Source organism: Chiloscyllium plagiosum, chromosome 32 (assembly GCF_004010195.1).
Source record: "Chiloscyllium plagiosum isolate BGI_BamShark_2017 chromosome 32, ASM401019v2, whole genome shotgun sequence".
NCBI lineage: Eukaryota > Metazoa > Chordata > Chondrichthyes > Orectolobiformes > Hemiscylliidae > Chiloscyllium > Chiloscyllium plagiosum.
In genome coordinates this window covers 38,746,181-38,760,752 of record NC_057741.1, presented here as the reverse complement: position 1 = coordinate 38,760,752, position 14,572 = coordinate 38,746,181, and the positions used below count along the sequence as shown (strand labels likewise).

The following is a 14,572-nucleotide window of genomic DNA, read 5'->3' as shown; positions in this document are numbered from 1 at the left end:
CCCCACACCCAACTCCACCCTCCTAATTATCTCTCAGCCTCCTCCCCCACCTACTCCCCCGCCCCACCACATTCCTGATAAAGGGCTTATGCCTGAATCATTGATTATCCTGCTCCTCGGATGCTGCCTGACCTGCTGTGCTTTTCCAGCACAACACATTTGACTCTTCCTATATCTACCATATCTTCCTATATGACACCACAGCAAAGACAGAGGTGCCATTAGCCAAAGGATGAAGTCTCCCATCCCTTGTGGTAGGTAGAATTTTTAATATGATATGAAAATCACTTTATTCACTGATGATCGACTCAGTTCTTTATTGTAATCTCAGGCAATGCTCACCTACATTCCAGAGTATCTCCAGCATCTGTTCACCATTGACTTATAATCTCACCCCAGTTGGAACTTTGTTATGACTTCAGTTTTAATAGCTCCATCAATCTGATTGGGTCATTGTGGGCTGGCGGTTGGAAAAACATTTAGACCCAATACATTCTGCCCACTGCCAAACTGCATGGTCACTGTATTAGGAATGTTCAGTCGGTGGTTTTCCCAGAGTTAAAAGGCCTACGGTGTGTGGAGGACTCCATGACATTTGCAACAGGTAGAAGGTACCAACAGGTGGGCAATCTACTGATTTCAAATCAATGAAAGCTTGCAGCCCCTGGGAGCTCGATGACAAATTATAAGCATGGTCAACGGATTTGGAGTCTGTGCATTTAAACCTGTCTACTCCGCACCTTCAGAATGCGCCTGCGTTATCAGAGAATGATTTGTTTGATTGTTGATGGGCTGGCGATTTTCGTTCATTTGTGTGTGTGGTCTTTGCTTTTATAATAAACATCAGGTTTGTGAACTTTGAGAAGATTGGTAGCTCAGGTTGAGAATAAGTCTGTAAGTTAGCTCGCTGAGCTGCAAGATTTGATTTCAGACGTTTTGTCACCAACATCATCAGTGAGAGTCTCTGGTGAAGGGCTGGTGGTGTGTTCCGCCTCTCCATTTATAGCTCTTGGTTTCTTACGGTGGTGATGTCATTTCCAGTTCTATTTTTCAAGGGAAAGTAGATAGGGTCTAAATCTATGTGTTTATTGATGGAGTTCTGGTTAGTTTGCCATGCCTAAGAATTCTCATGCGTGTCTTTGTTTCGCCTGTCCTAGGATGTGTGTGTGTTGTCCCAGTCAAAGTGGTGTCCTTCTTTGTCTGTATGTATAGAAACTAGTGAGAGTGGGTCTGTCTTTTGGTGGCCAGTTGGTGTTCATGTACCCCAACCAGAACTCTATCAATAAACACATCAACTTAGACTCCATCTACCTTTCCTTGCAAAAAAAGAACCTGAAATGACATTACCCACCTTAAGAAACCAAGACCTATAAATAGGGAGACGGGACATACCACCAGCGCTTCACTGGAGACTCTCACTGATGATGTTACCCAGTCATGGTGACAAAATGTCTGAAAATAAACCTTCCAGCTCATTGAGCTAACTTACAGACTTATCAGGTTTGTTGCCGTCCTGTCACTAACTCCATTTCAAAGAGTTGAAGCTCTGTTCAATCTGAGCTTGCTGCTCTGGTTTGTGTGATTACTGCAGCTCTGTACAGACGCTGAGAATCAAGTGTCACATTCATCCCGGTCTATCCCTATCCCATCTGTCCACCTCAACCCGAATTGGAGTATATGTCCTGTCATTTGAAAATGTGGAGGAACCCCCCCTCCCTGGTCCTGCTGAGAGAACAACCAACTGTCCACCGGTGGATACTGAGGCCAGCTGTGGGCAGACAGCAGCCTGCGATGGTGTGCAGTAAGTTAGCAGACTTAAGGAACGAAGGCATCATGCTTTAAGTAACAGAAAGAGTTTGAAAAGCCAGGCCAACTCGGACATTAATGTCACACACACCACAGTTGTGAGAAAGTGAGGAGGAAGTTCTGATTCTCAACACATCCACACTGGCGAGGTCACAACAGTAGGGGGAAAACTATCACAGGAGGGACACCTATTGTTCATCGATGCAGAAAGAGGCCATCGTTCCAAAATGCCTGTGCTAGCTCTTTAACAGAGTTTTCTGATTTGCCCCACTTCCCTTTCACCAGGGCTCTAATCATTTTATCCTCGTCAGATAGTTATCCAATTACCTTGGGAATATTCCAATTCAACCTGCTTCCCAATGACCTTTCAGGGAGCATGCTCGAGATCACAACAACTCACTGCTGAAAGAAAATTCTCCTCAACTTCCCTCTTGATGTTTTGCCAATGTTCTTTAAGCTGCATCCTCTGGTTACTCCTTCCAGTGGAAACACTTTCTCTGTAATTGGTTTTATCTAAACCCTTCATTTTTGATATGAATTCTGTGATTAACATTCTGTGATTAAACCAGAATAACCACAAAAGTTCCCGTCTCTCCACATAACTGATATCCCTCCATTCCTGGTATCTTTCTAATAAATCACCTCCACACGGTCTCCATCAACTGAGATAGTTCCTTTCCTTGGTTTATGAATCTGCATGTGGGGGCGTGTCTGTCTGTGCATGTCAGTGTGTGTATGTGACAGAGTGTCTCTGTGTAGCTCTGTGTCTGTGTGTGAGTGCATCTGTGTTTGTGTGGGGGGGCATGGTTTGTGAGTGTGTATTGGATATGTGTGTGAGTGGGTGGGTGTGTAGGTTTGTGGGTGTGTGTGTGTGTGTGTAAAGGGTGTGTGTGAGTGCATGGATGTAAGTGTGTAGTGAGTGGGTGGGTGTGAGTGTGTAGTGGGTGTGTGTGTGTGTGAGTGTGCATATGTGTCTGTTTGTTGGGGTGGGGTTGGCAATGCCATCCCACAAAACAAAAACCCCATGAACCCGCCTGCCAATTGTGTCCCTGTGAGCTTCCAGGTCAGAGAGGGTGTGTCCCCACACGTTCCTGTCAGAGGCTGGAGCCCAGAGGGGAGCATGCCAGTGAGACGGAGTGATTTTTATCGTCCTGGGCTGGGAGGTGTGCGGAGAGGGGAGTTCAGACACACACACATACATACACACACACACACACCCTCACATACACACAAGCCATCACATACACACACACACACACACACACACAAGCTGTCACATATACACATACATGTGCACACATACACATACATGCACACATACACATAGGCACTCATGTACACACACGTATGCATGCACACACACAGTTTTCCCATATCGAGTAGTAAGTTGAGAAAGTGGCTGTTGGACCCTCTCCTCCGTTATTTAATTGCAGAGGAGTCAAGCGGGGCTGGTGTTGATCTGTTCTTTTTGAGTCAGTTTGAAGGGGTTTCTCTCCAATGCTAACTTGTCCAACTCTTGCCCCTTCTACCAATCCTCAGGGGTTAAAATTAGCACCCATCCTCTCAAACGTGTGGAGCCCAGACTCAGAATCCATTGGAGAAGCACAGGGGCAGTGACAGGAGGAACACTAGCCTTTTTTTTTGGGGGGGGGGAGGGGTTGTATCCTGGTTGAACAATTGCTGTGTAAAGTCAGCCAGTGCCTAATGGAGTCTCTTTTCTTCACTCAGGAGAAAAGCCCCCGATGTTCCTTGAACGACATACTTCATGCTGATCCAATTCCTTTTCTTCAGCCAATCACTCTGTCTAGGTAAGACCAGTGATCCACCCTGCTGTCTAGGTAAGACCGGTGATCCACCCTGCTGTCTAGGTAAGACAGTGATCCATCCTGCTGTCTAGGTAAGACAGTGATCCATCCCACTGCTGATCCTGTGTCACGGTGGTTAGTCTCCTGACACAGTGGACACTGATTCTGGATCAGTGGTGCTGGAAGAGCACAGCAATTCAGGCAGCATCCGAGGAGCTTCAAAATCAACGTTTCGGGCAAAAGCCCTTCATCAGGAATGAAGGGCTTTTGCCCGAAACGTCGATTTCGAAGCTCCTCAGATGCTGCCTGAATTGCTGTGCTCTTCCAGCACCACTGATCCAGAATCAGGTTTCCAGCATCTGCAGTCATTGTTTTTACCTACAGTGGACACTGACTCTCCCACGTGTGTTTGAACATCACTCACCGATGTTTCTGGCAAAGTTAGGAACTGGTTGGGAGGTCCACAACCAGATCAAAGTGGCATAGAATTTCTCCCTCTTATATTTTGTGGGTGTGTGTATGTGAGGCAAATCCACAAACGGGACACAGCTCATGAGGATTTACTGCTGGGAAAGTTTTCCACATTACCGGGGAGTCCAGAACTAAGGAAGATGCATCCTTAGAATAAGGGATCTCCCATTTAAGATGCAGAAGAGGAAGAATCTCTTCCCTCAAACAGCTGTCAATCTGTGGAATTCTCATCAGTAATGGAAGCTGGAACATTGAATATATTTGAGTTTGAGTCGAACAGAGTTTGGATCAATGAGGGAGTAGAGGGGTCGGCAGGGAGTGATATTAAAACTACAACCAGATCCACTATGAGCCCCAGTTTGAGGGGCTGAATGGAACTGTTCCTAGTTCTAATGATATTATTCTCCCAACTCTATGGGTAAAGAAATGTCTTCTGGATTCCATTTTGAATTAATTAATGATGTCATATTTTAAGGCCTTTCATTCTGGGCTCAAACTGGAAACATCATCTCAACGTCTGTATAAATGCAAAATACTGTGGATGCTGGAGATCTGACCTAAGAGCAAGCATTGCTGGAGAATCTCAGCAGGTCTGCCAGCATCTGTGGGGAGAGCAATAGAGTTAATGTTTCAACTCCAACATAACTCTTCTGCAGAAGAAAGTCTAAAGTTTTTGATCTTGATTCGATTTATTGAAGTCGCATGTACCTAAATACAGTGAAAAGTTCTGTTTTGCGAGCAGGACAGGCAGATCAGAGCAAACAAGGACACACAGATCACAGGGTGTTTAGACAGAGCGAGGCACACAGGGTTATTGCTGCACAGGACGTGTCAAAAACAAGATCAGCATTATTTGAATTTAGAGAGTCCAGGGAAGAAGCTGTTCTTGAAACTGTTTGTGAGTGTATTCTTCTGAGGAAATCATAATAGACTCGAAACATTAACTCTTTCTCTCTCTCCACAGACGCTGCCAGGCCAACTGAGTTTCTCAGTATTTTACTATTTTTATTTCTTCTCTACATCCAACCTTTACATTCCTATACAACTTTAAATAACTCCCTCTGGTTACAATTTCTAATTTCCATGGAAAAGAGCCCTATCTCTTGAGGGTTATAATCTCTCAGATTGAGTGCTCTCCTTTGCACCTTTCTCAGTGCCAGTACAGGTAGTGTTTGTATAATGCATTAGAACATAGAACAGTACAACGCAGAACAGGCCCTTTGGCCCTCAATGTTGCGCCAACCTGTGAACTAATCTAAGCCCATTACCCTACACTATCTCATCATCATCCATGTGGTTGTCCAAGGATTGTTTAAATCTCCCTCATGTGACTGAGTTAACTACATTGGCAGATAGGGCATTCCACACCCTTCCCACTCTCTGCGTAAAGAACTTGTCTCTGACATTTGTCTTAAATCTATCACCCCTCAATTTGTAGGTATGCCCCCTCATACAAGCTAACATCATCATTTCACTGTCTACCCTATCTAATCCTCTGATTGTCTTGTGTGTCTCTATCAAATCCCCTCTTAGCCTTCTTCTTTCCAATGAGAATAGACCCAAGTCTCTCAGCCTCATAAGACCTTCCCTCCATACCAGGCAACATCCTGGTAAATCTCCTCTGCACCTTTTCCAATGCTTCCACATCCTTCCTGTAGTGGGGTGACCAGAACTGTACACAATATTCCAAGTGTGGCCGCACTAGCATTTTGTATAGTTGCAGCATGACACCCATGTACACCACGTCAACTGCTGTACTCTCATCTACATGCTTGGTCACCTTCTCAAAAAACTCAATGAGGTTTGTGAGAAGTGTCCTGCCCTTAACAAAACTCTGTTGACTATCTGCAATCAAACTGTTGCTTGCTCGTTGATTATAAATCCTAACTCTTATAATCCTTTCCAAAACTTTTCCTACAACAGACGTAAGGCTCACGGGTCTGTAATTACCTGGGTCATCTTTACTGCCCTTCTTGTACAAGGGCACAACATTTGCAATCCTCCAGGCCTCTGGTACTAAACCTGTAGACAATGACGACTCAAAGATCAAAACCAAAGGCTCCAACACCTCCTCCCGAGCTTCCCTTTGAATCCTCGGATAAATCCCATCCGGCCCAGGAGACTTGTCTACTTTCATTCCTTCTAGAATTGATAACACCTCTTCCTTATTAACCTCGATCTTTTCTCCTCTAATAGCCCATATCTCATTCTTCACCTCTACAATATTCTCCTTTTCCTGAGGGAAAACTGATGAGAAGCATTTGTTTAGCACCTCTAAAGACTGCTAAAGACTGCTCGTGTCCTCTCTTTGCTCTTCTTAACTCTCTCTTTAAATCCTTCCTCACTGATCTGTAACTCTCCATCGCCTCATCAACACATAAGCCTCCTTCTTCTTCCTAACAAGAGATGCAATTTCTGTTGTAAACCACGGTTCCCTTACCTTATCACTTCCTCCCTGCCTGACAGGGACATACCTATCAAGGACACACAATATCTGTTCCTTAAACCAGCTCCACATTTCGATTGTCTGCATCCCCTGCATTTTGCTACCCCATTCAATGCATTCTAAAGTTTTGCCCAATCGCATTATAATTGCCCTTCCCCCCCATCTCTAACTCTTGCCCTGTGGCGTGTACCTATCCCTTTCCATCGCTAAACTAAATGTAACTGAATTATGGTCACTCTCTCCAAAGTGCTCACCGTCCACTAAATCAAACACCTGGCCTGGTTCCTTACCGAGCACCAGATCCAGTGTGGCCTCCCCTCTTGTCGGCCCTTCGACATACTGTGTCAGGAAACCCTCCTGTACACATTGGACAAAAACTGATCCATCCGACGTACTCGAGTTATAGCATTTCCAGTCAATGTTGGGGAAGTTAAAGTCCCCCATAATGACCACCCTGTTGAGACAGAGAGCAGAATTGTTCACATTGCTACAAGTCTGGTTCAGCCAAGATTCTGTATCGGCTCAACTTTTCTGTTTTTAAATTCTTTTGCTGGTGTCTTTCTTAGATATTACTGGATGAAAAGTTTGGTGAAATTATGCATGAAATTACTACCTCTGCTACAGCTTCACAGAAGCCAGCAGTAGTTAATAATATTCAGGCTGCCAGTTAGGGAGTTGAATTTCTTAGCTTAAATCTGGTTTGACCTCACTTTCTGGGACAGCTGGGGAAGACTGAAGAAGCCTTAAAATAAGAACTCTGGTTTAAGCAAGAATCAAAACATGGGGTTACAGCACAGATAGCTGGAGTTGGGAATGAGTGTCTTCCTGCCCTGAAACATCATGTTATCACTTGGGAAGGGAATGTGTGTTGGGGGAAGGCAACAAACCTGTAACTTTCTCTTCCAGTGACGTTAAAGTCTGCTGCCAAGAAATAGGTGCATTATGTCAAAACTCCTATCAGGAGGTAGCTGAGGGTTCGATATATTAGTAATTAATTTACCTTTTGTGCAGTATACAGTGAACTGTGACTGCCTTCAAATGTCAGGGTTGATGTGATTACTGTACAAACCCATGATTTTGACCATCCAGAGGGACGGGACAGCAGGTTCATGGATAGTCAGCATGGTGAGGGGTTTGGAGAAGAACTTGCAAGGGGGTGGTATACCCATGTATCTGTTGCCCTTGTCCTTCTTGAAGGTAGAGATCATGATTTCAGGTGCAGAGAATCTCCGCTGGTTTATACAGTTATTGATGCCTGTGTTTTTGCTTTTCTTTTCAGCCCTCCAACCACTCCAATAAGAAATGTGCCTCAAATAAGAATAGAGCTTGATCCGGACTCTGACACAGACTCGATGTGGAGAGGGAGGGGCGCTGAAACAGCACTCTAACTCTCCACCCACTATCGACATGCCAATACTTCGAGGTGACTCTCTCCCATCCTGGCAGCCATACCATGGAATTATGACTGGGTTACACCCCAGCAAAGGGCTTTGGGCGCACTGTGTCCCTCCATCCCTTTCTCACATCACCCTCACCCAGTTCAAAGCTCTTCTCCCTGGACTGAAGAACAAATGGGTTTTTGAGGGGTAGGGGGAATTGTGAGGTGAGGTGAGGATGGGTTGGTTGGGAGGGTGTTGGAGGGAGGTGGGGTGAGGCGAGGGTAGGTTGGTTGGGTGAGTGTTGGAGGGAGGTGGGGTGAGGTATGGGTGGGTTGGTTGGGTGAGTGTTGGAGGAAGGTGGGGTGAGGTGAGGGTGGGTTGATTGGGAGGGTGTTGGAGGGAGGTGGGGTGAGGTACAGGTGGGTTGATTGGGAGGGTGTGGGAGGGAGGTGGGGTGAGGTAACAATAGGTTGGTTGGGAGGGTGTTGGAGGGAGGTGGGGTGAGGTGAGGATAGGTTGGTTGGGAGGGTGAGGGGGCATAGATTATTGGTGGGGGGTGTGCATTTCCATGGTACACCACAACAGTGAAACACTGCACACACCCCACCCCTTCCTGCACATTGGCCTCCCCTCCCTTGCGCATCCATCTCTGCTTCCCTCCCATCTCTCCCACCTTCCCCTGTGACATAAGCTGATGGACAGTGGTCTTCTCCTTTCCAGCCAATGTGAAGGACTGGTGCTCTTCTGGGTGACTTGCTGGGCGCTGCTGACTATGCAAAGATGCTATTTCTAATGACACTTTAACCCAAATAAATGGGATACGAGTGATTACAGACACATTACAATCTCTTCAGGCCTGAATGCTCATATTGATGTTCTCTTATTGCTTGCCACCTTTATTATAATTACTGTTAATGGGATACATTGTTCTTACAGCAGCTGTCTGTAGTCAGACATAGTTCTACCTCTTATTATTAGAAGGCCAGAAACTCTGTATAAATTAATATTATTGTATACCATGTGATTACTAATCTCAGTTTGAAGGGCAAGAATTTAGGAGTCTGTAGGATACTAAAGCACTTCGATTTATCTCAGCTGCCCTTTCTGGTGTTTTTAAAAGGTTAAAATTATATTATTATAAGTGATTGATATATTTGTCAGCAAGCTGTAATTTAAATAATGATTTTTTTTTAGAAAATCTTTTCTTTTTTGTACAGTGTTTAGTCCCTTGCCACTCAGTAGATTGAATTTGGTGATTTTTTTAATTTAACTTGTTCTAATCCTGGACCAATTTTTAAGTATTCCCTTTGCTTTTACCCACCCAGCCTGCTTTTTGTTCTATGAGGACTGCTCCTGAACGGTTCCCTAGCCTTGATCTCCGGTCTACCTGCAATACTGAGGGTCCACCCCACCCCATTCCATCCCCTCCTCCTCTTCATATTCCCAGTGAGGCACAGTGGGTGGAGAGGGGGTGAGGAGAGGGGGTGCATTTTAGTGAGTAAAACTTAGCTTTAATGCAGCTGGACCCTTTCTTTGCCCCTATTAATGTTATTAACAAAAGTCAATCCAATTCATCTCCAAACAAAAAACTGCCGATGCTAGAAATCTGAAACCAAAGCAGCAAGTGCTGGAGAAACTCAGCAGGTCTGTGGAGACAGAAACAGAGTTAGGATTTTGAGTCCAGTGAAGAAGGGTCACTTGAAATGTTAGTTCTGTTTTTCTCTGCCAGACCCGATGAGTTTCTACAGCAGGATCTGTTAGTATTTCTGATCCTCCCAATGAAGGTCAGCTCAACATTCTCCACCTGTCCAGCTGAAAACTGTTTGCAACTTTGCTGCTGGTTCCAGAGTTTGGGAATATCCCTAACATCTATGCACTCAGTAGCCACAGGATTTATACAGGCAACAGGATGCAGTTGAGTCCCTCAATTCTCTTCTAGCAGATAGCCCGATTAGAGCTGATCTGTACATCAGCTCCAGTTATTCCACCTTGATTCTGTAGCCTTCAGCTCCCTCCTTGACAGTAAAAATCCTATCGCCGTCTCGGTTTTGAGATTTTAATATGACCGAGGCCTCAGCTGGATGTTTTGGGGAGAGTGTTCTCCTTGTCATTGTGTGAACCAGGACTCCCCCCGGCAGAGAGCAACTGCTCCTCTCCTATTAAACCCATAAATCACTGGCTGCTATCTCCTAGATCCCAGTATGTCAAGAAAATGTCAAACATCTCCACGTGAGCCAGATGATGGGGTTAGGGTTTGGATGGAACACTTTGAGGTGATAGGCACCAGGAGAATCCCAATTCCCTGAGCAATGCCCTCAGTGTACCACTCGGTTCATTTGAAAGGGGGAATATTGACTGAGTTGTATTACAGTCACATGACGTGATCCTCACCCGGGCTTCCCTTTTCTCTGGGCTGCACTCAGACAACACGGGTATAGAGAAAAGAACTGGCCCTAATGTTCCAATGAAACAGGATATGTAATGGGGAGGAGATGGTGTTGTGGTAATGTCACTGAGCTAGTCAACCCTGGGGACATGAGTACAAACTTCACTGGAGGTGGAGGGATTTAAGTTTAATTAATAAGCCTGGAATATCAGCCAGTAATGCTTACCATCATGGATTGTCAAAAATATCCAACTGGGTCATGAATTCCTTGTAGCAGAGGATATCTTACCTGGTCTGGCCCACATTGGCTCCAGACGCAGTGCAATGTGTTTGCCTCTCAGCCACTCTCTGAAACCTACAATGTTGCTGCTATAACCTGACTTGGAGGTGTGTCCCACAAGGTGCCCATTCTCATGGTGATGAGGGATGTTTGGTGATACAGTGAGCCAATGCTGGGGTTATCAAGGACACAAGAGGTGCACCTTACTGAGCTAGTGCTGCAGACAGGGAGTCTCGGATCTGTGTGTTAATGGTATTAGATTGTGAAAGGATGGTGGGGAGCACGGACCAGTGAGGATTAGGGGTGAGTAAGGTGGGCTTGAGTGCTGATGTTGGCAAAGAGAGATTGGGTGAAGAGCTAGAGATGGGACTGCAGTTACCAGGAGCCCAAGTATTTCTGCTAGAGAAGAACAACAGGAATTTCCCAGCGAGTTCAAGTGGCAACCACAGTGACAGCGTATCATATAATCATGTAGCAACCACAGTGACAGCGTCTCATATAATCATGCACCACATTGTGGATTGTTAGACTCAGCAGATTTGAAATAATCCTGAGACATGATTTAGCCAGACAATTCTTTGTAACATCAGCACTGATCCTTACTGGGGATTTCTGTGTGAGTGGTACTTATGTGTTACCTGTTATAAGTTGCCCATTGTTTGTTAATCCTTTGAACACTGGTGTCTAGAAGAGAGACCTTAGAACATCCAGTTTAATTGAAAGGAATATTCAAAAGGGGGAAACGTTTCTACTCCTGGCACACAGCACCATCTGGAATATGTGGCAGTCATTACCTTAACCCACCTGGAATCCCTGTGGAGGTGCTCGGGTTTAACCTCATGTTAAGAGATCAGAAAGCTGAGGAAACAGCACAGAATCCTGGTTTGACAGCTCATCATATTGTCTGATCGGAGTGAAATCATCGGAGCCAATCACTGGGCAGGGAATATCAAACCAACAAGTACGTGGATTTCCTGAAACTGTGACAGAAATCTAGGAAGGAATCTTCCCTCCCTGATAGTTACAAGATGCCAATGTGTATGAGTGTGTTGGCTGTTTAAACTGCGGTTTGCAAATCTTCAGAGTCAAGTCACTTGCCTCAGAGTGTCACATTGTGAACAGACATTATCCTGTGTACAAACTTTGTTCCAGCCCTCCTGGGAATCGCACTGGGAATATCCGGGATGTAGAAAATTGTAGAACAGCTCACTGTTAGATACAGATTGTCAATTCTCTCAAGATGCTCTATAGCAGCATTGACAGGTTAAAACTGACACAAGGAGATATTATAACATGTAAAAGGCATCTGGATGGGGACATGAATAGGAAGGGTTTAGAGGGATATGGGTCAAATGCTGGCAAATGAGACTAGATTAATTTAGGATATCTGATTGGCATGGACAAGTTGGACTGAAGGGTTTGTCTCTGTGCTGTACAGCTCTATGACTGTTTTAGAACAGGGGTCTGAGTTTTAAGGAGAAGAAAGTTTGAGAGACAGACAGATTGAGGGGAGGACATTTGCAGAGGTCAGGATCTAGATGCTGAAGAGAGGGCAACTGGTGGAGGGGTGAACACCCTTAAAGAAGATTTTGGAGAAATATGGGTCCAAAGGAGGTGGGCAGATGGTGAGAAGGCTGTAAAAGGATTTGCAGGATGAGAATTTTAAATTTGAGGCAGTTCAGGATAGGGAGCTTATGTAGATGGGAAGGCTCAGGGGTAATGGGTGAGTAGGACTCCTGGGATTGGGCACTTTGTGCTCCCCTCAGTCGCCAGAATTGTGCCTATCTCAGCAAAGCAAGGTCTTCCATACTGTGATTATACTTGAAATGTAATGACTACTGAATCACTTCAATCATTTACTGAGATACCAAAACTTGATTATTTTGTATTAAGTTTATTTTGTAGTAATTGTTTTGGGAGAGGGAGAGGAGGAGAGAGGGATGGAACATGTATGAACTTTTCCTCTGTATCTCTTTTCATTGTAAGCTCATCCCCTTCATCCATGGGCTAGACTTTCTGTATATATTTGTAAACTCATCCTATGCACCTTGAGCCACTTAAATTACTAATGATCTCAGCAGGGCTTTTGATTGTCTTGTAGGAGAAATGTAAGAACCATTTTAACTAACTTTGACACGTTTGAATAAGAGATGCGATGAAATGTTTTGCTGAGTACCTGAAGATTGCAGCATTATGAAGTATCAGATTAATATAATGTTATACAAATCTGCATTGTCAGTGCTAGTCTGACGATTTGTTCTTAAATCATAAGGGCAGAAAAATATTGGGGAAATTTCACATTATTTTCAAAGCGATAAAAATAAAGCAATTTTATGCACTATCTTTCCTTGGGCGTCCTTGTCAATTTACTATTAAAAGGCGGTGTAGAGACAGAGTTTAAGCGTGTGGGTATCTCTACCAGAGAGTCAGCATAACCACAATGATCTTCTCATATCGATTAAATGTACTATCAACAGACAGCTGGCTTATGCCTGAAACATTGATTCTCCTGCTCCTTGGATGCTGCCTGACCGGCTGTGCTTTTCCAGCACCACACTCTCGACTCTAACCTCCAGCATCTGCAGGCCTCACTTTCTCCCGGTGGCTCTGAGAAGTGCCAAGTGCAAGTCCTTTTTTTCCTTAACATTTGGGATTTTGCTAAAATATTTGGTTCTTCGTGTGGAACACTTTAACCAGAAAACAAAAGGCAACCCTAGGTGGGGCGTGGGAGCAACAAAGTGAAGTAAATGGGAAAGCAATGGCCCCACCCCAAATCCCACGCTGCCTCAGACCTGCCGATTGGCTGCTCTATCGGAGACTGGATTGTTGGCAGGTGATCACATTCCAATGGACCCATCCTGACACCAACTCAAAAAACATAGGACTCAGAAAATAAATTTTTCTCATTCATTGGATGTGGGTGTCACTAGCTGGGCCCAATATTTATTGCCCGTCCCTAGTTGCCCCTTGAGAAGGTGGGGGTGAGCTGCCTTCTTGACCCACTGCAGTCCATGTGCTGTAGGTAGACCCACAATGCCCTTAGGGAGGGAATTCCAGGATTGTGACCCAGTGACACTGAAGGAACGGCGATATATTTCCAAGTCAAGATGGTGTGGGGCTTGGAAGGGAACTTGCAGGGGATGGTGTTCCCATGTATCTGCTGCCCTTGTCCTAGACGGCAGCAATCATGGGTTTGCAAGGTGCTGACTGAGCATCTTGAGTGAATTTCTGCAGTGAATCTTGTAGGCTGGCTCAGTGGATAGCAGTGCTGCCTCACGGCGCCAGGGACCTGGGTTTGATTCCACCCTCAGGCGACTGTGTAGTGTTTGCATTTTCTCCCCATGTCTGCATGGATGCGCTCTGATTTCCACCCACTCGCCAAAGATGTGCAGGTTAGGTGGATTGGGCATGCTAAATTGCCCATAGTATCCATGGATGTGCAGGCTAGGTGAGTTAGCCATGGGGAATGTGGGGATCGAGTGGGTGTGGGGCAGGGTCTGGGTGGGATGCTCTTCGGAGTGTCACCGAGATGTACAGTACACACTGCTGCTCCTGAGTGCCAGTGGTGAAGGGAGGGGATGTTTGTGGATGTGGTGCCAATCAAGCGGGCTACTTTATCCCAGATGGTAGAATACAATATCCTTTATTGTCAAATGTAACCCAGTACAGGAGCACAGTCAAAGGTTTTTACAATGGCTACCTTTAATGGCACCATCTTAGGTGCAAATACAGAGATACAATTTTGGATACAGAAGAGGAATAAAAGGAAAAGTAATAGCAGTACTACAGTATCTTACAAAAAAATTAGAAATAAGATAGTTACAACAGTTAAAGGATTGACCTGACAGTCCACTCCGCACTGGCACTCAGCAGCAACGGGGTAAGCCATGCTGTACCAGAACACACTTCACCCCCTCTCTCTCTAAACCCCCTCTCTCACCCTCTCTCTCTCTCTCTCACCCCTCTCATCCTCCCCTCTCTCACCCCCCATCTCTCGCT

General features: G+C 45.2%; 1 protein-coding gene across 4 annotated transcripts in view; it reads left to right on the top strand.

Annotated features, from left to right (window-relative positions):
• The window catches only part of LOC122539523 (electrogenic sodium bicarbonate cotransporter 1-like), a 178,796-nt gene extending 170,655 nt beyond the window's left edge, over positions 1-8,141 (top strand). For 2 of the 4 annotated variants that reach the window (XM_043674472.1, XM_043674473.1), the window contains exons 24-25: positions 3,535-3,614; positions 7,808-7,894. In XM_043674472.1, the coding sequence (XP_043530407.1) occupies positions 3,535-3,578 (44 nt within the window). In that variant the 3' untranslated portion in view covers positions 3,579-3,614; positions 7,808-7,894. Of the gene's footprint in view, positions 1-3,534; positions 3,615-7,807 lie in introns of all 4 variants that reach the window. The other 2 variants (XM_043674469.1, XM_043674471.1) reach the window with 2 other exon arrangements.
• The last annotated feature ends 6,431 nt before the right edge of the window (positions 8,142-14,572 follow it).